General features: G+C 42.0%; 1 protein-coding gene across 2 annotated transcripts in view; it reads right to left on the bottom strand.

Moving 5' to 3' along the window:
* Positions 1–22,965, bottom strand: part of LOC140202707 (corticotropin-releasing factor receptor 2) — a 166,607-nt gene that overhangs the window by 51,257 nt on the left and 92,385 nt on the right. For both annotated transcript variants that reach the window (XM_072267939.1, XM_072268031.1), the window contains exon 3: positions 17,122–17,207. In XM_072267939.1, the coding sequence (XP_072124040.1) occupies positions 17,122–17,207 (86 nt within the window). The remainder of the gene's footprint in view (positions 1–17,121; positions 17,208–22,965) is intronic.

The following is a 22,965-nucleotide window of genomic DNA, read 5'->3' as shown; positions in this document are numbered from 1 at the left end:
GGTCATTGAACAGAGATTCCCACAAGCTGGTTGGGAAGTTACACTTTGTTTACTGAGTTTTGGAGAATGGCCTTGAAATGTTTCTTCTGTCCACCCAACAATATTGTGGAGTGATTGTTTTTAGCGTCTAGTTTCCAGGGAAACAAACACTGTGACCTGCCTATCAGAGCTGACTGAATGTGTCTGGGGATGTTGGCTGGAGACAGGACACTGGTTCACTTACCTACCGGCTCAGTTTGAGAATTTTGTGGAGATCGTGTTCGTGGTATCATCAGGTGCATTGAGGTATCCAACTCTCAAAGATTTAGGAGGCTAGGGTCACTGCTGTCTGTTGACTCCATGGGTTCTGCTATTACTTCCCATTGATCTTCCGAAGACTTCTCTGGATGCGAGGCCAACACCATGTGTATATGTCATATCAACTCTGGTAATGGCCTTGTTTGCCAATAGTTTCAATTCACATAACACTTAGTAAAAATTAATGCAAAGGTATCTGAATAGACAAGAAGATGAAGTAAGAACAGTAAGAGGCCGCCATTAAATAAGGTCATGGCTAACCTGAAATTAACCTCAACTCCAGATTCCCACCTACCACAAGTACAGTAGAGTTTCACCCACTTACTTATGAAGAATCTAACTACGTCTGCCTTAAACAAATTCAAAGACTACTTCCAGGAAGGTTTGAAGAAGAAAGTACTATCTTGGAGAAAATGATCAGCTCCATCTTATTGCTGTCTGAAATGTGAAATTCATTATTACTAAGCAGTGACCCTCTACTGCCAGATTCTCATAAGCAGAAACAACCTCCATTTAAACTGCACAGGTCTTTAGTCAAGTTGCAACAACTTGTCATTGGACCAACATTATGGTCTCTCAGGCCTGTGAAGTGAAGTACAATCAACCTTTCATATTGAAATAAATAATGTATAGATAACATACACTCCTCAAAGTATTGCATGTTAAGTTCCTTAAGTGCATCTTTCAGCTAATGTTGCCTGATGGATCAGTGCTTGGATGTTGACATTGATGTCTTTAGTGAGGCATGGTGGGCAGATTATGGCCAGCTCAAATAACAATATGATGGGTATACTTTCCTCTGGTAGAGCCAAGTAGGAACCAAATGTCATTTTCATGGGATGGGTTTGGTGTCAAGGATGAGCTTGTTAGGCATTTCATCAATTCATCTAGTGGGAGAGGTAAATGTTCCAGGACCCTCCTAGAGGGTCACTGCAATGTAGAAATAGCACATATGCTATTCCGGCCTTGAAGAAGCCTTAGCCTCCTTCTGAAAATGAGATAAAGTGAGCATTCTGGAAGATTTCAATGTCTAGGTCAGGAAGAATGTGATCCTCTGGAATGGCATGACTAAGGAAAGGCAACTGAAATGATCCTCCTCCTGACAAAGGGTTTGGAGCATGGGTTTGTCATAACCAACACCCCCTTTTGTTGGGGATTCCACAGCAATATCCACTATTCAGGCATTAGTATCTGTCAGATTATATCATTGTCTATGCAAGAGCCCTCAAGAATGTCCACATCACATGCATACTTGACAGGGACTGATAACTAATGAATTGACCACTTCCTAATCCTCTTTCTCCCATCAATTTGATCTTTAAACAGAGAGAAATGCTGCATTAATGAAACCAATACTGGCGATCTTAAGAACCGTAATAACTGACCCATCTCAAACTGAACTTCAGCCTGACAACCCCCAATCAATAGAAGCTGCATGATGTTAACAATGACTGGACCCCTCTGAACTCCACCTGAGAAAAAACGCTTGATTTTTTTGCAGAGGAAGGTTAACTTTAAAATTCAAGTCAAGACCTTGGCAACATTTTTGCAACACTTGATATCTGAAACACTTTTTTGCTCAATGGGTAGTGGAAACCTGAAACTGCTTCCCAAAAAGTTGTTGCCAACTTTATAAGTGACTTATTCAAACTGATACTGACAGGTATTTTTATTAATCACATTCAAGTTATAGAGTTATGTTACTAAAGGGAGTTGCTTTGCAGATCAGCATGATCTGATGGAATGATAGAACACACATGGAGGATCGAATAGTCGCTTCCCATATTATGAACTGGTTTCTACTCTGGAAGGAGAAATGAGTTTGAGTGGACCTGAGGGGGTTCACACAGGCATAAATAACATTGTGTCGGGAAATTGGCTCTAAGCAGCCACCATCTACATTTGGTGGGATTATGTTCGACTCTCTACACAACTCCCTTGGGAGAGGTGGGCTGTCAATTTCCATTTGCCCACTCAGTTAGAGCAAATTTAATGTATTGTTACAACGATGTTGGATTCACTGAATTCCCAGGTTTCCTGAGACATGGTAAAATCAAAGTGACTGTATCCACGGTGACAACTGAAGAAGTTGAAAAATATCTCTGGCAGAGTTTTGTAGTAAATGCCCCTTACCAAAGGATGCAAAGGTTAGGGAGATCACTTTCCGCTCACTGCCCTATCCCCCCCACCCCCACAAAACACCCACCTTCAGACATTCCACCCTGCAAAAACTCATTTCAGGGAGGTAGCACCATCAATCTGCAAGAGACTCCTGGAACTCCCGGGAGAGGTGGGATGTCTGCAATAGAGTAGCTCCTTAGCAGCTAGCCAGCTAGTTTAAATAACGTTAGCTATGCTAATGAAGGAATGACACCTGTTAAACTCACCTCAATATGTCTTTTACGGTCTTAACCCACCATAGGCAATAGAAAAGTCATTGTTGCAAACAGTTCAGCGAGCAACACTGTCATTATTTTTGACCTCTATTAGGCAGGGTTACACTTTAGGGTGGTCTGGGGTGACGTACATTTTATATTTTCTTTTTTTGGAACACTCTGCCATGGCTTGCGCGTGCGCTCTCTCTCTCTCTCTCTCTCTCTCTCTCGTGGTTGCTCTCTCACTCTCGTGCGCTTTCTCTCTCTCTCTCTCGTGGTCGCTGTCTCGCTCGCTCTCTGTCTCTCGTGTGATCTCATGCTCTCTCTCTCTTGCTCGCTCACTCTCAGAAAAACTGATTTCCGGGACATTGTATATAATTTGCGGGCATCAGGGAGCCACTGTTAATATGTTGGAGACTCCCGGAACTTCCGGGAGAGGTAGAATGTCTGCACCTTGAAAGTAAGTATTTCTGCAGATTATTTTGACATATTTAAAATGCAAGTTTAATATACATCTCAAAGGAGGTCAAGTGTAACTTCCAGGCCATGCCCCATTCTATACTCACAGCTTCTTAGCAGCTTTCCAAAAAGTTCGTGTTTACTGTTTTAATTGGATCATACTTTATAAGTTATTTTCTTCCCCTATGGGGCTAATTAGTCAAATTTGGAGGCAGGCCAATAATGCTGCCTTAGATTAAACTCAAATCATGAGCAACATAACTAACTGGACAACCAAGACAATAGTGTTCTATAGCCTTACTGCCAGCAAAGAAACAATCGGTTAGGACATCAGAAAGGCAATAGCAAAGCAGCTGATAGAAAGCCCCTCCAATGCAATGAAATTCACTGGTGAGTTTCAGGAAATGTCCTTAACAATTTGAAAACTAATAGCCTATACAGCAGGATTTAACAGCCTGCAAGTGGAGAAGTTGCTACCAGTTTGGTCCTGGTGGCCATATATTACCAGTGGCTGTGACAGTCACAAAACTCCTTAACATTTTTTTTTGGTTTTCAATCTTTCAAGTGCTTTGTCCCACAGGCACATGCAAGATTTTCATGACAGCCGCCTCAAATCAATAAGACAAATCACTAATTGTTTGCTTGCCAATTATGTCAAATTTGTCACTGCTAATGACTGTGAGTGAGCAGTCTGTATGCAACATTTGCAGTTTTGCCTGGCTTCTACAGAGCAATCAACAATACATGTTATAGAAGATAGAACGTCACAGCACATTACAGGCCCTTCAGCCCACAATGTTGTGCCAACCTTTTAAGCTACTCCAAGATTAATCTAATCCTTCCCTTCTACAAAGCCCTCCATTTATTCTATCGTCCGAGTGACTACCTAAAAGATTCTTAAATGTCTTTAATGCATCTGCCTCTACCACCCACCACACATGGCAGAATATTCCACAAACCCACAAACTCTCTGTGTAAAAAAACTTACCACTGACATCCCCCCAATACTTTCTTCCAACCCTCTTAAAATTATGCCCCCTCATATATGCCACTTTTCCCTGGGAAAAGAGTCTATCTATCCACTCTATTTATGTCTCTTATCATCTTGTACACCTCCATTAATTCACTTCTCATTCTCCTTTGCTGCAAAGAGAAAAGACCTAGGTCATTGTATCCTCGTAAGACACGCTCTCTAATAGAAACATAGAGACATAGAAAACCTACATCACAATACAGGCCCTTCAGCCCACAATGCTGTGCCGAACATGTACTTACTTTAGAAATTACCTAGGATAACCCATAGCTCTCTATTTTTCTAAGCTCCATGTACCTATCAAGAAGTCTCTTAAAAGACCTTATTGTATCTGCCTCCACCACCGTCACCGGCAGCCCATTCCATGCACTCACAACTCTCTGCGTAAAAAACTTACCCCTGACACCTCCTCTGCACCTGCTTCCAAGCACCTTAAAACTGTGCCCTCTCATGCTAGCCATTTCAGCCCTGGGAAAAAAGCTTCTGACTATCCACATGATTAATGCCTCCCATCATCTTATACATCTCTATCAGGTCACCTCTCATCCTCTGTCGCTCCAAGGAGAAAAGGCCAAGTTCACTCAACCTATTCTCATAAGGCATGCTCCCCAATCCAGGCAATATCCTTGTAAATCTCCTCTGCACCCTTCCTATAGTTTCCACATTCTTCCTGTAGTAAGGTGACCAGAACTGAGCACAGTACTCCAAGTGGGGTCTGACCAGAGTCCTATATAGCTGTAACATTACCTCTTGGCTCTTAAATTCAATCCCACCGATGATGAAGGCCAATGCACTGTATGTCTTCTTAACCACAGAGTCAACCTGCGCAGCAGCTTTGAGCGTCCTATGGATTTGGACCCCAAGATCCCTCTGATCCTTCACACTGCCAAGAGTCTTACCATTAATACTATATTCTGCTATCATATTTGACCTACCAAAATGAACCACCTCACACTTATCTGGGGTGAATTCCATCTACAACTTCTCACCCCAGTTTTGCATCCAATCGATGTCCCACTGTAACCTCTGATAGCCCTCCATACTATCCACAACATCTCCAACCTTTGTGTCATCAGCAAATTTACTAACCCATCCCTCCACTTCCTCATCCAGGTCATTTATAAATTGACGAAGAGAAGGGGTTCCAGAACAGATCCCTGAGGCACACCACTGGTCACTGACCTCCATGCAGAATCTGACCCATCTACAACCATTCTTTGCCTTCTGTGGGCAAGCCAATTCTGGATCCACAAAGCAATGTCCCTTTGGATCCCATGCCTCCTTACTTTCTCAATAAGCCTTGCATGGGGTACCTTGTCAAATGCTTTGCTGAAATCCATATACACTACATCTACTGTTCTACCTTTATCAATGTGTTTAATCACATCCTCAAAAAATTCAATCAGGCTTGTAAGGTACAACCTGCCTTTCACAAAGCCATGCTGACTATTCCTAATTATATTATACCTCTCCAAATGTTCATAAATCCTGCCTCTCAGGATCTTTCCCATCAACTTACCAACCAGTGAAGTAATACCCAATGGTCTATAATTTCCTGGGCTATCTCTACTCCCTTTCTTGAATAAGGGAACAACATCTGCAACCCTCCAATCCTCCGGAACCTCTCCTGGCCCCATTGATGATACAAAGATCATTGCCAGAGGCTCAGCAATCTCCTCTCTCACCTCCCACGTTAGCCTGGGGTATGTCTCATCTGGTCCCGGTGATATATCCAACTTGATGCTTTCCAAAAACTCCAGCACATCCTTTTTCTTAATGTCTGTATGCTCAAGCTTTTCAGTCCACTGTAAGTCATCCCTACAATCGCCAAGATCCTTTTCCGTAGAGAACACTGAAGCAGAGTATTCATAAAGTACCTCTGCTAGCTCCTCCTTTTCCATATACACTTTTCCACTGTCATACTTGATTGGTCCTATTCTCTGACATCTTATCCTCTTGCTCTTCATGTACTTGTAGAATGCCTTGGGGTTTTCCTTAATCCTGCTTGCCAAGACCTTCTCATGGCTCTCCTAATTTCATTCTTAAACTCCTTCCTGCTAGCCTTATAATCTTCTAGATCTCTATCATTATCTAATTTTTTGAACCTTTAAGCTTTTCTTTTCTTCTTGACTAAATTTTCAACAGCCTTTGTACACCATGGTTCCTATACCCTACCATCCTTTCCCTGTCTCATTGGAACGTACCTATGCAGAATGCCACGCAAATATCCCCTGAACATTTGCCATATTTCTGCCGTACATTTCCCTGAGAATATCTGTTCCCTACTTATGCTTCCAAGTTCCTGCCTGATACCTTCATAATTCCCCTTATTCCAATTAAACACTTTCCCAACTTGTCTGTATCTATTCCTCTCCAATGCTATGGTAAAAGAGATAGAATTTTGGTCACTATCTCCAAAATGCTCTCCCACTGAGAGACCTGACACCTGACCGGGTACATTTGCCAATACCAGATCAAGTACAGCCTCTCCTCTTGTAGGCTTATCTACATATTATGTCATGAAACCTTCCTGAACACACCTAACAAACTCCACCCCATCTAAACTCCTTGGTCTAGGGAGATGCCAATCAATATTTGGGAAATTAAATTCTCCTACCACAACAACCCTATTATTATTACACCTTTCCAGAATCTGTCTCCCTATCTGCTCCTTGATGTCCCTGTTACTATTGGGTGGTCTATAAAAAACAGCCAGTAGAGTTATTGACCCCTTCCTGTTCCTAACTTCCACCCACAGAGAGTCAGTAGACAATCCCTCCATGACTTCCTCTTCTGCAGCCCTGACACTATCTCTGATCAGCAGTGCCATACCCCCATCTCTTTTGCCTCCCTCCCTGTCCTTTCTGAAACATCTAAAATCTGGCACTCTAAGTAGCCATTCCTTCCCCTGAGCCATCCATGTCTCTGTAATGGCCACAACATCATAGCTCCAAGTACTGATCCATGTTCTAAGCTCATCTGCTTTGTTCATGATTACCCAGCAGCAAACTGGTAAATGTCCTCTGTACCCTCTCTAAAGGTTCCACATCCTTCCTCTAATGAGGTAACCAGAACTGAACACAATATTCCAAGAGAGGTCTGACCAGCATTTTATGGAACTGCAAAATTACACTGCGGCTCTTAACTCATCCTTGCAGCCCAGGAAGACTACCTGTACAAAAACTTCAAATACATCAGCCTGCTGCTAGTGGGAACAGAAACGTTTGCTGTTGGTGTGTGCAAGATTTCTAATCACCATGCAGCAGTCGAAGCACTAGAATCCCTTAGGATGGGGTGGCAATAATCTTTTAAAAAATTCTCGCTTGTCATGGTAATTTGGTGTAGAGATTATTATTGATTGATGAATTAGTATCAATAATTATGGACTTCTTTCAGGAAAAAGGGTGGCTTATTTAAGTGTTTTCATTTTTTTTTACTATAAATAAAAGTGTAAGAGAGACTGATTGAAACAAATGTATCATTTTAGAAAACCCATTCAAAATTATTAATATTAATCTTTTAAAAAGATAACTGAAAAATATTCATGCAGGTGTTAAACTACATTAAGTATTTACTGTTATTATCACTGTTTATTCACAAAGAACAGAAGAAATATAGAACCAGAGTGAAGTCATTGCCAACTGGCCCAATCATTTACCACCCAAATACTGATGTATACACCCGGTCTGCAATGATTTCAAAGTATATCATGAAATGTCATGTGCTCGTGCAACCATCTATTTGACGCCCAGCCAACTGGAGAAGCAGCATCTTTATGATGTCTACCTTTATGCATCTTTTTACTATGGGTGGGGTTTAAAGAATTGAGGGGTGGCAGTGCATGCCATGAGCCAACAATATCTTTTTCATGTGCTATCTCGGGCATGGCTGTCATAAGTTCTTCACCCCTGCCTTAGGGCTTGGTAGAGCATTTGTAGAGAAGCTAACCTGGGATGGGATCTCCCAGTGTAAAGTTGTTTCATGACATACAACCACAGAAAGCTAATTGTGCGAGCTCACTCACGTGATGATTAAATGTGTGAATGAACTAGCCAGTGGCATGTTTCAGGTGCTCGAGCAGTTCCAGAGGTGCCTTTTGGTATGCACCACTCAGAATTTCCAGATTGGTGATGAACTGCTCTGCACTACAAATTATTCTGCTACATCAAAACCTGGAGCTGCAGAAGAAATAGAGTAAAGAGCTCAGACTATTCTATATAGGAAGGGTGAATAAAAGAAAATAATAAGGGAACAGCTGCTTCGTGACACTGCAGGATTCACATTTCACCAAATATACAATAGGGACTCTGATTTCTGCCCCTCCACACTCTTCCACGCTCAAAGCCATAAAGCTGTCCTACAACCAGCCAATGAGCCCTTAACAAAAGCCTCCTTTGGTTCCCATTAATTCATTTCATTATAATGCAAAACAAAATATTCAGTTCTTGGCTCCACATTAGAGGAAGGATATGGAAGCTTTAGAAAAGGTGCAGAGGAGATTTGCCTGGATTAGAGAACATATTTTATAAGGAAAGTTTGACTGAGCTAGGGCCTTTCTCTTTAGAGTGCACGAAGATGAGAGGTGACTTGACAGAGGTGTAGAATATTTTAAGATGTATAGTTAGAGTGAACAGCAAGTGCCTTTTCCCTAGTAGGTTTGCCAAGGGAAGATTTTTTTTTACACAGATAAAGGATTTTTAAGAGACTCTTAGATAGGTACATGGATATAAAAGCATGGAGTGCTATGTGGGGGGGAAGGATTAGATTGATCTTGGAGTAGGTTACATGGTCAGTACAAAATAGTGGGTTGAATAGCTTATACTGTGCTGTATTGTTCTATGTGATATGTCATGTCAAGATATAAGCCAAGAAAATGTCCAAGAATGTTGAAGTGGTTAAAAAGCGACATGTTTTGTGAAGTAAATAAAGAACAATGTGACTATATGCAAAGCTACGCAATTCCTTTTTTGGGTAACCATTGTAGATTCAGAAGAGTTAGGCAGGCTGTACAGATTTTTGCTCCACTAATGAAATTTCTCAACAAAAATCCTCTGGTTTAGAGCTCATGACATCTATTTCAAAGGCTGCTCCACTTGTACATGTTGTCAGAACAGTCCTGGTTGTTGGGAGACAAGCCATTAAGTGGGAATGTGGACAAAAGTAGGTTATTATTGAGAACAGGAAACTCTTTGAGTAGAGATTCCATTCCATAACCACTTTCAGTAATATCTCCTAGGTCTAGGTATGCTTCACCACTGGACTCTGCATGGAGTTGTAACATTGGTCAGAAGAGATAACAGGAAAAATTTGTGGAGAATGGGATTACCCTGTGAGTTGACACAGACTAAAAAGGCAAAGATACAAAACCGGTCACCCTGCTCTCTGCAAAGCATTGTCTCATTGAATCCAATGGCATTGCACTTTCAGAAAACCTCGAATCCTTTGAGTAATCATTGTCAATAATCTCCAACTAATTAATGCTTCATTCATATGACCTTGACAGACATAGCAGACATAAATTTATTCTGGCATAGTATAAATACGTTGACCTTATCACAATGAAGATAATCATACTTAGCTGATAATTAGGAAAGTATTATTGGCTTTTATTGCAAGAAGATCTGAATAGAAGAGTAGAAAAATCTAAAATGGCTTGATCCAAGTATCCAAGAGTTAATAAAACCACACTGGGGATCATATACAGGTCTAGCCTCTGATCTGGTTAACCTACTTAAGGAAAACATACATTAAGCAAGGGAGCGCAACAGCTATTTATTTTTGAGATACCAGGTTTGGCAGATGGTTGAGCATACACGCACTTAATTCTTATATATAATTCAAGTCTGGCCTCCTTGCTGAGATTAAAAACTCAATGTTTTATTTTTTTCCCCAATCTGAATCATCATAATGAAAATTCTATTCCCAATAGGTAATGAAATCTAAAATTGCATGGCTATCATTAATCCTGCCTTTCAGTGATGCTATATGTTCTGATCTGTGCACTGGTTTTGGTAAGAATGAAGATTTATCATGAAATTTAACTTGCTGAAATACTGACACAGGATGCTAAATGCTAGAATCTGAAGCAAATAAAAAAGAGCTGCTGAGGAACTTGATGGGTCAAGCAGCATGTTTAGTGGGAAAGAGACAGTTGACATTTCCAAAGTGAATCACTTCATACATTTCCAAATTGAAATCCAGCTGCCACTTCTCAACCAAGCTCTGCATCCTATCAATATCCATTGTAACATATGACAACCTTTCACACCATCCACAGCACGACCACGCCTCGTGTCAGATGCAAACCTACTAACCCACCCTTCCAGTTTTTCAACCAAATCATTTCTAAAGACCATAAGAACAGGGGTCCCAGAACAGATCCGTCCACTGGTCACTGACCCCTAGGCAGAGTATGCTCCATCTAGTACCACCTTGTGTGGGAAAACCAATTCTGAATCTTCATAGGCAAGTTTTCCCAGATGCCTTGCCTCCTGACTTTCGGAATGAGCCTACCATGGGATCCTGTCAATGTCTCTTGTAGCATACAACATTTTACCCTATCCACTATACCACCAATCTTCATGTCAGCTGAAAACTTACTAAAGAATCCTTCCGCTTTTTCATCTAAGTCATTTACAAAAAAATCACAAAGAGAAAGGGCCTTACTAAAATCAATATATACCAAATCCACTAATCTACCTTCAATTTGTTTTGTCACTACCTCAAAGTATTTATTCAGGCTCATGAAGTATGACTTACCTATGCTAACTACTTAAATCAGACTATGCTTCGCAAAATTCTTGTACATTCTTTCTAAGAATCTTCTCCAACAGTTTTCCTACCACTGACATAAGACTCACTGATCTATAATTCCCATGATGATGCCTTTTACCTTTCTTGAACAAAGAAATAACATTTGCCACACTCTGAATATTCTGGTACTACTCCTGTGGCCAGTGAAGACACAAAGGTTATTGGCAAAGGCACAACAATCACTTCCCTCACTTCCCGTAGTAACCTGGGGTATATCCCATCTGGCCCCAGGGACTTTTCTACCCTAACGTTTTCAAATTTTCGAGTATATCTTTTTTAATGTTGACATGTTCCAGCATACCAGACCTTTTTCTTAAACATTCATCAACCTCCCTCTTGCTGGTGAATACTGAAGTCTACACTCTAGTCATCCTCCTGTTATTTACATATGTGTAGAACGCCTTTGGGCTTTCCTTCTAGCTCAACTAATTCCATTCTTAACCCACTTCCTCACTACTTTGTACTCTCTAAAGCAGGGGTTCCCGACCTTTTTTATGCCATCGACCAATACTTTTAAGCAAGGGGTATGTTGACCCCAGGTCAGTCTGATCCTTGCTTCCTAAATCTTAAGTATGCTTTTTACTTCCTCTTGACTGGATGTCTCAAATCTCTTGTCAACCATGATTCCATCACCCTACTACCCTTTTCCTGCCTCAACGAGACAAACCTATCCAGACCCTCGTGCAAGTGCTCCCTAAACAACCTCCACATTAGTGTTATGCATTTCCCTGTGTACATCTGTTCACAATTTATACTCCCAAATTCCTGCCTAATAGCATCATAAATTGCCCTCTTACAATTTAATGTTTTCCTATACTATGTCTCTCCAAAGCTGGGTCATTGAGTTGTGGTCAATGTCACCGAAATACTTACCCACTGAGGTCTGCCCCCTGACCGAATTCATTGACTAGGCTTTTCCTCTAGTCAGTTTGTCTAAATATTGTGTCATGAATCCTTTGTGGACACACCTAACAAACTCTGCCCCATCTAAATCTTTTGCACTAAGGAAGTGCCGATCACTATTAGGGAAGTTGAAGTCACCCATGATAACTTGGGTGACCCAATTCTGTTATTTTTGCACCTTGCTGGAATCTTCCTCCTTATCTGCTCCTCATCATTTCTGCTGCTCTTGGGTCTCTATAATACACACTGCAGAGTGATTGCTCTCTTCCTGTTTCTGACCTACATCCACATTGACTCAGTAAATGATCCCTCCACAACAGCCTCCCTTTCTGCAGTAGTGATACTATCCCTGAGTAGCAATGCCACTGCCCAACATTTTTTTACCACACTTTCTGTTCCTTTTAAAACATCTAAACCCTTTCTTTTCCTCTTTTCCCAGTCTTCTTCCTTTTGCTCCCTATAAAGGAGTAATCCTTTCCCTTTTGCCCAGTCTCCCCCTGGTGGTTTTCCTAGATCTCTCCTGTGCAAAACACCCTTTTTCCCTTCTCTTTTCAAAGTCAGATCAACAACAGTGAAATGAATGACTCATTATTTTGTTCTTAGTCCAGTTGTTTAAGGGCAGAGTGTTGAAAAGGAAGTTACACCATCTACTATATACAGTGGATTGGGCCATCGGTTAATCAAGGCAGCTGTTTATTTGGGGCAGGAAACTATTGCCAAATAGGTTCTAGCTAGCATCAATCGCACACACTTGTTTGGTCATTGAACACTATACCCACGTTCAGAGCAAACTGTTTTAAAATGACATGTATTGCGTGTTTCTATTCAAAAAGCAGTGAATTTTATCACTGATAGTTGGCGGTAAAGAATTTGAAGGTAATGACAACAATATTGAATGTTATAATGAAGATGAAGATTTGGAGGAAGCAATCTTTGAAAGCATTGGATGAAGGCAGTCCACTACCTGTACTAGGTGTTTGTGCAGATTTTGTTCACTTACAGTCAAACAAAAGAACACAGTGGTGTACACTGGATGAATTCCTCCGTTGATAAGTATTAGGAAATAATACACAGATTTATAGCATTGTAGCAGTATTGGTAGCATTCTAAGTTGTTCTATATTTTATCTAAATTCAGAATTTATTACTTAGTTAAAGAATAGTTTGCCTTTTTATAACTTTTTAACTATTTCCATGAAACAGCTGCTAATTGGGGAATCCTCTTAATTCGGTCAAAATGTAAAGGTCCCGGTGTGTCCCAGTTTAACCGGAATCCACTGTACTTGTTTGCATCTAGCTCAGCAGGTGGGTAAAGTACAACTTTGTATCCTGTTTTAAAACAAAAAGCACTCTAACAGTAACATATTGCAGAGATATGTCTGGAGTTAACCTTGAATACTAGAACCAGAGGCATGGAGCCTTACACTGTGGAGACAGGCTCTGCAGTTCATTGAGTAGGTGCCAACCACACCTTCTCTAAGCCCAGCACATTCTCCCCAATCCCCATCAACTTCCTCCGCATTTCACCATTCACCCACAAACTAGGGGCAATTTACAGTGACCAGTCAACCTATCAATGCATAGATATTTTTGGAATGTGGGAGGAAACTGGAGAACCAAGTTGTGTGTCATTGTCCTGTTCCTTGATGCTATAATTCTACTGACAACTCAGAAATAAGTTTACACTAATTAAACCTATAGAGATAAGAATGACAAAGCAGCACATAAAAATTGAAATGCTGCAGGCTAATACATGGCAAAATTGCCTACTCTGATACAATACACGATGAAATCTAATGGAACATGACAACACAACCAAGAACAATGTTAGCGGGCAAAATAATAATCTGATGATCAATCTATCTTGACAGTACTTGTCTAGTAAAGTATCAATGGAACTCATTACAACTATATCAACATCAAGTTACAATATGATAGTGCTGATGAAAGGACTGCATTCCTTTTAACTTCAACATAAGCATCTTAGAAGTAGTGATGCCACCCATCACATAGTTGGTTCTGAGAGCAAAATATGCTGAGATTCTAGCAGGGAATCAGAACAGCTGATGATATATCTTATCAGTATCATAAGAGCATGAAAAATTCATTAATATGGCAAAGAAAAGAAAAGAAATTTATCTGTATAAATTGGCATTTCATTATGGAGAAGAAACAATGTGCAGGATAAATGCATACTACTTGTACTGGGAAATGGTTGAACGCAGTATGTCACCAAGTTTTGGCCAATTGTTTATTAGTGAACAATTTTATGATCATTATAACTTACACCCTCAGTACCTAGAATCATCTTGGTCACTTGTTTCTTAAGGAGAGTTTTAACATTTTTCCTACAATTCTTGATTGAATTTGCATTATTTCGATGAATGCTGAAAGATACCACAAAGAGCATCATTTTCTGCCGTGAGAAACTGCCACTAAACCTTATCTTCTGCTGTTAAGATTTTCTAGTATCTAGTCGCCTGTAATTACATACTTTGCTCAGGTATTGCCACCTTGAAATGAATTCACGAACTCTGATTCTTTCGAAGTCCATAAAACCAAATTTTTGCCTCTCATAGATGAAGTAAAATATGCCAATCATTCAAAAACTATCAGTAGTATCTCAATCAACCATGTCCAAAAGCAAAACCTCATGATAAATAGTAATGCTTTCTCGGTTGACATCCCACTAAGACTAAACTGAAGTGGGCATGGAAATTGTTTCAGTAAAACAAAGAAACAAAGATCTTATACTTCCACTGCTAGAAAGTTGGCAGCGATATGAGTATGACATGTTATTTCAACTTAATTCATGGAATGTCTAGTTTGTTTGAATAAAATCTATTTTAGGTAAGTGTAGGTTTATTCTACTTCTGTGAGTCTAAGATAACAAATTTGGGAAGATGAGGGCTGAGGTGGTAATGGTCAAATGAACAAAAGTAACAGCGGGTTCTGAAGGTGGTTGCTGTTGGGGAAGGGGAGTGCAAGGGTGCTGGTGGGTTTGGAGACCAAGACCTACCAGCATCTTTAAGGGGAAATTAGAGTGCAAATGGTCAAGAGGTTTGGGGTGTTAGGATATGTGAAATGGGTGAGGGGGAGGGTGATGTTAAAATGGGAGAAGATAGCACAGAGGTGTGATGTTAGTGAGAGACTTATCTGTGCCTTTGCTACAGGAATAGTTCTCCTGGGACAAGCTGATTGTGGGCGAACTACTTTAATCAAGTTCCTCTACTGTGTAGGAACAGTATCACAAAGTAATATGAAATAAAAAACAGAAAGAGTTCTTATCACAATTTAATTTGAAAAAGGAAATTGAGTCTCAATTGCACAAACACTGAAAAATAAAACAATGCAATTGCATTTCTAAGAAACGTCTCTCAAAGTTTGCAGTAGCTAAGATTCCTATATTAATTCTAAATCCAATAAAGTAACTAAATGAGATGAGTTACAACAATAAGTCTTCAAATTGACTATTGGCATTTCTAGAATGGCAGAGTGTGAATTAAATGGGCTTAAATGAGTCTAGTTGATGAATTATCAGCGTTCATGTGAATGCTGTTTTGACGGGCTCTCAGAAACTAAACTTTCTCATGAGAGGTTACACATAGAGATCTGCTGGTACCCTTCTTTGAGCTGTCCAGAAGGTTGAGTCCTCTATCTAGAAGGAATTAGACTGGGGTGGCCAACCTTTTACATTCCATGCGTCAATTTTTTCACACACAAGTTCAGATGTGCCATACAACACTTGTACCCCCATTGAATTCTTGTAAAAATATGTTAATATGGACATATTTAGCATTTTACATGATATATTGATTTAATATAAAAACAAGATAAACATTACTTATCTTAATTTAACAAATATATTTTGTTTTCTTTTGATTTCTTCCTTTTTCTTAATCACATATTCTTTCCGTAACTCAGACCCAAGCACTAGTCTATTAAGATCATGACTTCTATTATGTGAGGAAGTGTTTTCACAAACAATGCACAACCGACCTGTTATAAATAAGAATTCATTTTCCTACTGTTCATTGGATGGATTCACACTTACTATCACTTCCTGCTTTTCTTTTGCTCATTTTCTTTTGCACTGTGATGAGCAACTGAATGCAAAAACAAGGCTTAATTTTCGAAAAAGTACAAAACTGCAAACGTCAACAAAGGAGGAACAAAGCACAACTCCGTAGCTCACGAGTGTCAATTGTAAACTGACTGGCAAAAACCTGCGACGCACCGCTGGTACAGATGCGTGGCGCCTCAGGATCAAACAAGTATCAAATGTGTATTGAACAGTTATGGAACGACTGCAGAACAAAAGTCCTTCGTTCCTAGTTTGACTCATTGAACATTTTTTAAAATTGAAAAACAGATTAATGTGAAAGAAGATAACATTCACCAAAAGATGTGCACAAAATAATAAAATCGCTAAAAATAATTGCAAGTTTTAGATTTATTCTCAGTAAAACCCATTCCTAGCTCTAAGCTACTTGAATTCCTGTTACAGATTTTAATCAGTTTTTGGTTAATACTTTTTGCATGAGTAGGCTTAGTTTTTTACTATTATCACTTGGGTGCAATGCTCCACTTCTCATCAATCAACGTGCCACTTTTGGAGCATGCCCCATAGGTTGGCCACCCCTGAATTAGACGGTCAGATGACCAAGAATAGAAGGTCACATTCAGGGAATCTACAACTAACATTCTCAGTATTACTTATTTATTTAGTTATTAGTTTGTATTTGCACAGTTTATCTTCTTTTTCACATTGGTTGTTTGTCAGTCTTTAATTTTGTGTAGTTTTTCATTAATTCTATTGTATTTGTCATTCCTACTGTGAATGCCTGCAAGAATCTCAAGGTAGTATATAATGATATACTGTATATGTACTTTGATGATACATTTACTTTGACTTTGAGGTGGATCATGGTGAAGGGTCACGATGATAGCTTGGGAGAGGAGGCTGCAATGACTAAAATTAAGAGGATGACATTTCTCTGTAGCATGGAGTGCATGAAATGTTGGATCTAACAGTCCTTAATCTCAAGCCTCTGGCACTGAGTGGGAAAGGGAAGTAATGGAGAATTAATGGAGAATTGAGAACCAAGGTTCTCACCTAGGCCACAATTGTTGGTTCATGGCCTTGAAATGATGTGGGATTTGTCCTTCAAATATACAAAATTGATCCCTGTGGAAGATACTGCTACAATTCATAATTTTAAAAATTGCACACAAGACTAACTTGTTCCATCAAGATGGGTTCACAGTGGGAGTAATTGATTCTAGATGCCCAAGTTCCATTTACAGTGCATTCTCTGTACACGTTTCCTGCAAGAGAAAGCAAAACAAAAAAAATTGGTCAGGTCTTAAACGTGAAATTTATGTGTTAATAAATTTACTACAAGACACACAATGTTCATTATAATGGTCAAATCATAGGTGCATGGGAAATTAAAATATAGGAGGAGTCTTTTCTACCATTATGTCTATGACAAACAATAATGTGCTACATAGCCTAATCTCACCTTACAATACCGTGTCTGCAGCCGCACTCGTCCTGGCTGTTCAAGTACAAATCCAAATATGTTTTAATTGTAATGCAGGTGATCAAGCAGCAAGTTCCAGACAACTGCCACATCTGGGTGAAAAAATACCCTCACTTCACTTTTAAACATGCTGTTAATTACCTTAAATCTATGTATCCTTATCTCTCTAACAGAAATACAGTGCCTTTCTTCTTTGCTTGTTCTAGGCCCTTCTTCAATATTTTCTTCAGCTGCCTGTGTTCTAAAAAACAACCCTAAATCCCCTAAATTTTCTACATAACTAACGTTGTTGCAGACATGGCAATAACCATACATTTCTCCTACAACCACTTCAGTACAAATACAACCTTCCTGTAGTGTGTCCCAGTGCATCTTGCACTTTGAGCTACTGCATTTCCATACTCTATGGATGGAGCCAAGATTACCTTTGTCATCTCTCTCTCCACTGGGTGAGCTCCAACATGGACTGCCACTAACTGGGACAGTGAAATCACCGTCTGCAATAATTATGAGGAATTCACAACTGAGATGTGCCAGGTTTTTAACCATCTGGCAAGTGGAAGGAGGAAAGTGGATTGGATATTTCAGCTGTGTCAAGGTTCATGCTTGGTGTTGGATTACGCCATGGAATTCAGGACCCTTGCAGTGGAGCATGGCTGGAATGCTGAAGTAATAGTAGCCCATTACTAAGACAGCCTCTTAGAATGTTTAAAAGCCTAGCTGTCTACGTGGGAGATGCCCACAGGCCTCAAAAGCCTCACGACTCTGGTCCAACAAATTGACAAGCGTCTTAGTGATTGACTCTCCCGATCATCAGCCAGGACCACAGTTCCATTCTCAGAACCACTTCAAGCTACAGAACCCTTGTCACCAATGCCATCAGAATCCATACAGGTAGGAAGGTCTCTCTTAACCACCACTTACCTCCAGAGCGACTGCCAGTGGAGAAACAACTTGTATGCTTACTGCGTCTGGGAAAATGGCACCACCTGTTAGAGGGGAGGGCCTTCTGTCTGGTAAGTTTGCGCCCCCCCCCCCCCCACCGATCCTCTCAATCCAACAACATAGCCCAATTCATCTCTCGGTACTCCTCCACACCTGGACAGCTCTGCACACACAGCAGACTCTGGTAGATTCCAGCACAACAGGCAATTTTCTGGTCTAGACTTTGTGTCTCCCTACCAAGCCTATCTCTCAGCCCTTCTGCATCATGGCCATTGATGGTCACCCCTTGAGGCCTGAGATGGTCAGAGCACACACATGGCCGGTGTACATGAGCATTGGAGAGCAACAGGAGTCCATCCAATTCCTCCTTATCGACTCACCCAACACTCCCCTCATCTTGGGTTACCCTCGGCTACACTCATGCCTGGTCATTGGGTTCACTGCCGAAATGAGGACCAACCTGCGAGACCACCTGCCTGCAATCGCAACTTACTTCACCCCGTAAACGTGTGGGGATGGAGGAAACTCTTGACCTCACCAAACTTCCACAGGAATACCACAATTTGGTCATTGCCTTCAGTAAAATGAAGGGCAGTACCCTGACACCTCACAGACCACACGACTGCGTGATTCACCTTCCCCTTGGCACCACCCCTCACTGAGGTCATCAGTTCTCCCCGTCACTGCCTGAGACCCAAGCCATGAATGACTGCATCGCTGAGACGCTACAGCACAGCTTCATTCACCCATCCCAGTCTCCAGTTCTTTGTCAAAAAGACAGATGAGGGTCTTCGTCCCTGCTTTGACTACCGTGGACTCAACAAAATCACTATTAAGAACTAAAACCCTCTCTACTTGTTGGATAGCACACTCAAAACACTTCGTGGGATCCAGATCTTCACCAAACTAGATCTATGGAGCATGTACAACCTGATCCGCATCCACCAGGGAGATAGCATACACTGGCCACTACAAATACTTGGTGATGCCTTTCGAACTTTCCAACAATCCAGCCATTTTCCAAATCTTCATCAACATGATCCTCTGAGCCATGCTACACAGGTTATCTACCTCAATAACGGCCTCATCTTCTCCAAGGACCCTCAAGACCATGTCTGTCATGTCCGTTCAGTCCTTCATCACCTCCTCGAAATCCAACTGTACTGCAAATTAGAGAAATGCCGGTTCCACACCCCAGCCATCTCCTTCCTGAGTTATGCCCTTTTGCCCCAAGGCATAACAGTGGACGCAGACAAAGAGCACAGCATAGTTCAATGGCCCCGACCACATTCTTTCAGACAGTTCCAGCCCTTCTTGGGCTTCTCCAACTTCTACAACAATTTCGTCAGGAACAACAGCCAAATCGCTACTGTTCTCACCTCTCTCACCAAATTATCTGCCTCATGGATAATCTGGTCTTCTGCCACGAGCTCAAGAGATACTTCATGACTGCTCTCATTCTCCATTATCTGAACCCCTCCAGACCTCTTCTGGTAGAGTTGTGAACCGGGGCCATCCTCTTCCTGTGAGGACCAGACGGGAAGACACACCCTTGTGCCCTCTTCTCAGCAAGTTCAACTCTACATAGCACCTTTATAGAAGAGGAGACAGGGAGCTACTCACCATTAAATGAGCCTTAAAGGAGCGGAGACATTGGCTGATGGGAAACATCAAGCCCTTCCTGATCTGGACTGACTACCAGCACCTCACATCTAATCAACAGACGCACCAACTCAACTTATATCAGGCTTACTGGGCCTTCTTCTTCAAAAAATTCAACTTCTTCATCTCCTACTGACCCAGCTCTGAGAACACGAAGTTGGACACCTTATCACAGAGATCAACCCTCAGCCCATCATGTCATCCTCACAGATCCTTACCCTGATCATCTGGGATCTTAAGAACCAATCCGCAAGGCTCCACAGCACAAACATTCTCCAGCCAGCACACCTGACAACTGCATGTATGTGCAGGAGGCCACGTGCTCTTGAGGCACTCCTGTGGGCCCACTCCTTACCCTCTCTGGCCATCCAGGTACACAATGGACTCTGGATGTTATGTGACACCAGTTGCGGTGCTGCCTGCCTTCAATATGCCAAGCCCAAGTCCTCCAATCATCAGCCTTCTGGGATCCTGTTGCCCCCAACCAGTTCCATGATGCCTGTAGTCCCACATTGCTATGGGTTTGCCACCTTTCCATTGAGGTTACAGTGACTGTGACAGTGGTGGACCACTTCTCCAAGGCAGCCCACTTCATTAACCTCCCCAAACATCTATCAGCCCACTGAATCAGTGGACCTGGTTCTCTAACACACAATCCACCTCCACGGTTTCCCTCAGGACATTGTTTTCGACTGAGACCCACAATTCTTCTCCTGCTTCTGGTGAGCCTTCTGCTTCCTCCTCTGTCCCTCAGTGAATTTGTCCTCTGGCTGCCATCACCCAACCAATGGTCAATCAGAAAGAGCCAATCAGCAAGAGGAGAAGTTTTTGCGATGTTTCGCTGCTTCTAAACCTTCAACATGGAAGAAGTATCTGCTCTGGGCTGAACTGTCCCACAATTTATACACCTCCTCCGCCACAGGTACGTCACCCTTTGAAGTGCTCTATGCCCCTGTTGCTCTCCATGGAGGAGTCAACGATGGAAGTCCTGTCTGCTGGGACCCTGGTTCCCCAATGTCTGAAGACTTGAAAGAAGACATGGAGCTACCAATTACATCTACTGCGGCCAGGTTAACTGCTGTTGGTCTCCAGCCAAAGTAGTCCCACCTGAGGACTATGTCTGGCTGTCCACCCAAGATCTGCCACTGCAAATCAATTTCTATAACCTCTCGCTCTGTTTAATTGGTTCCTTTAAGATTACCCATCACAAAAACCCAGTCGTTAACCATCTCTATCTGCCACTGTCCCTCAGGATCACAACTACCAAGGAGGTGTGATATGCTTCATGGTCATATTGCTTGGTGCAACCCCTGGAACGTACATGCCCTCAAATCCTTTTGTTCCCCGGATCTGGAGTACCTTGTGCTGCTGTGTAGACCTTTCTGGCTGCCTAGGGAGTTCACGGCTGTTATTATCACAGCTGTGTATATTCTGCCGCAGGCTGATACTGACCTGGCTCTCAAGGAACCATACGAGACCATCAGCAGCCTGGAGACTGTATACCCAGAGGCTGCCTTGATCATCACTGGAGATTTTATAGAGTGTTGCTGTCTAAAGTCTCTCCGAAGTTTTGTCAACACATCCAGGTGAGCACATGGGGAGATTGTATAGTCGATCACTGTTACTCTCCCTTCCGCAACGCTTACAAAGCACTTCTACGTCTGCCATTTGGGAAGTTAGATCACTCGTCCATCTTGCTTTTGCTGATGTACAGGCAGAAGCTGAAGCAAGAAGCGGCCATACTCAAAACCGTCCACTGTTGGTCCAAGCAAGACTGCTTTGATGACATCGACTGGAATGTCTTCCATGATGATGTCTCTGAGTTCACGGAAAGGGTCACAAGCTTCATCCAGAAGCCCATCGAGGATCTTGTCCTCCTAAAGTCAATTAACGTCTATCTGAACCAGAAACCCTGTATCAACAGTTCCATGCGAGTATCACTAACCACTCGAGACAGCTTACATTGCCAGTACCCAACAGGAACTCAAGAAGTGCAGCTACGCTCTACGCAGTCATCAAGGCAGCGGAACAACAATACGGGGATAAGATCCAGACACTACTCTCCACCAACAACACACCCAGCGTATGGTAAGGACTGCACACCATTGCAAATTTCAAAGCTAAACGCAGTGGTGCTGCCAACATCGCTGCCTCTCTCCCAGATGAGCTAAATCTTTTTTACGCTCGGTTTGATGTCACCAACACTGAGCCCCCGAGGAGAGCCACTGAAGTGACCTGTACCTTAGTCGTCTCTGAGGCTGAAGTACACAGGTGTTTCCGAGTGGACAGTCACAAGGCTGCGGGACCAGACATCCCAGGCCGGGTACTCAGGATGTGCATAACACAACTGGCAGGTGTGTTTACAGACATTTTTAATCTCTCCCTCTCCCAGTGTAGAGTGCCCTCCTGCTTCAAAACATCCACCATTGCTCCCATACCTAAAAAGACCAAGGTAACACGTCTGAACAACTGGTGTCCTGTTGCACTCACCTCAATAATAAGCAAATGTTTTGAGAGGTTGGTCAAGGACTACATCTGCGTCATACTACCACCCACACTGGACCCCCTATAATTCACCTACCGACACAACCGATCAACAGGTGACGCAATAGCCACAGCTCTACACACAGTCCTTACACATCTGGAGAAGAAGGATGCTTATGTGAGAATGCTGTTCTTGGACTACAGTTCAGCATTCAACACCATAATTCCTTCTAGGCTTGACAAGAAGCTCAGACAAGAAGCCTTCACCCTGCCTTGTGCAGCTGGATCCTGGACTTCCTGTCAGATCACCAGCAGGTGGTAAAAGTGGGCTCCCTCACCTCTGTCCCTCTGACCCACAACACAGGAGCCCTTGAGGGCTGTGTCCTAAGCCTCCCCCTTTACTCTCTGTATACCCATGACTGTGTCATCACCCACAGCTCCAACCTGCT

This window comes from Mobula birostris, chromosome 1 (genome assembly GCF_030028105.1).
Source record: "Mobula birostris isolate sMobBir1 chromosome 1, sMobBir1.hap1, whole genome shotgun sequence".
NCBI classification, from domain to species: domain Eukaryota; kingdom Metazoa; phylum Chordata; class Chondrichthyes; order Myliobatiformes; family Myliobatidae; genus Mobula; species Mobula birostris.
The sequence above is the reverse complement of the archived record's forward strand: the minus strand, read 5'-3'. Positions and strand labels throughout refer to the sequence as shown.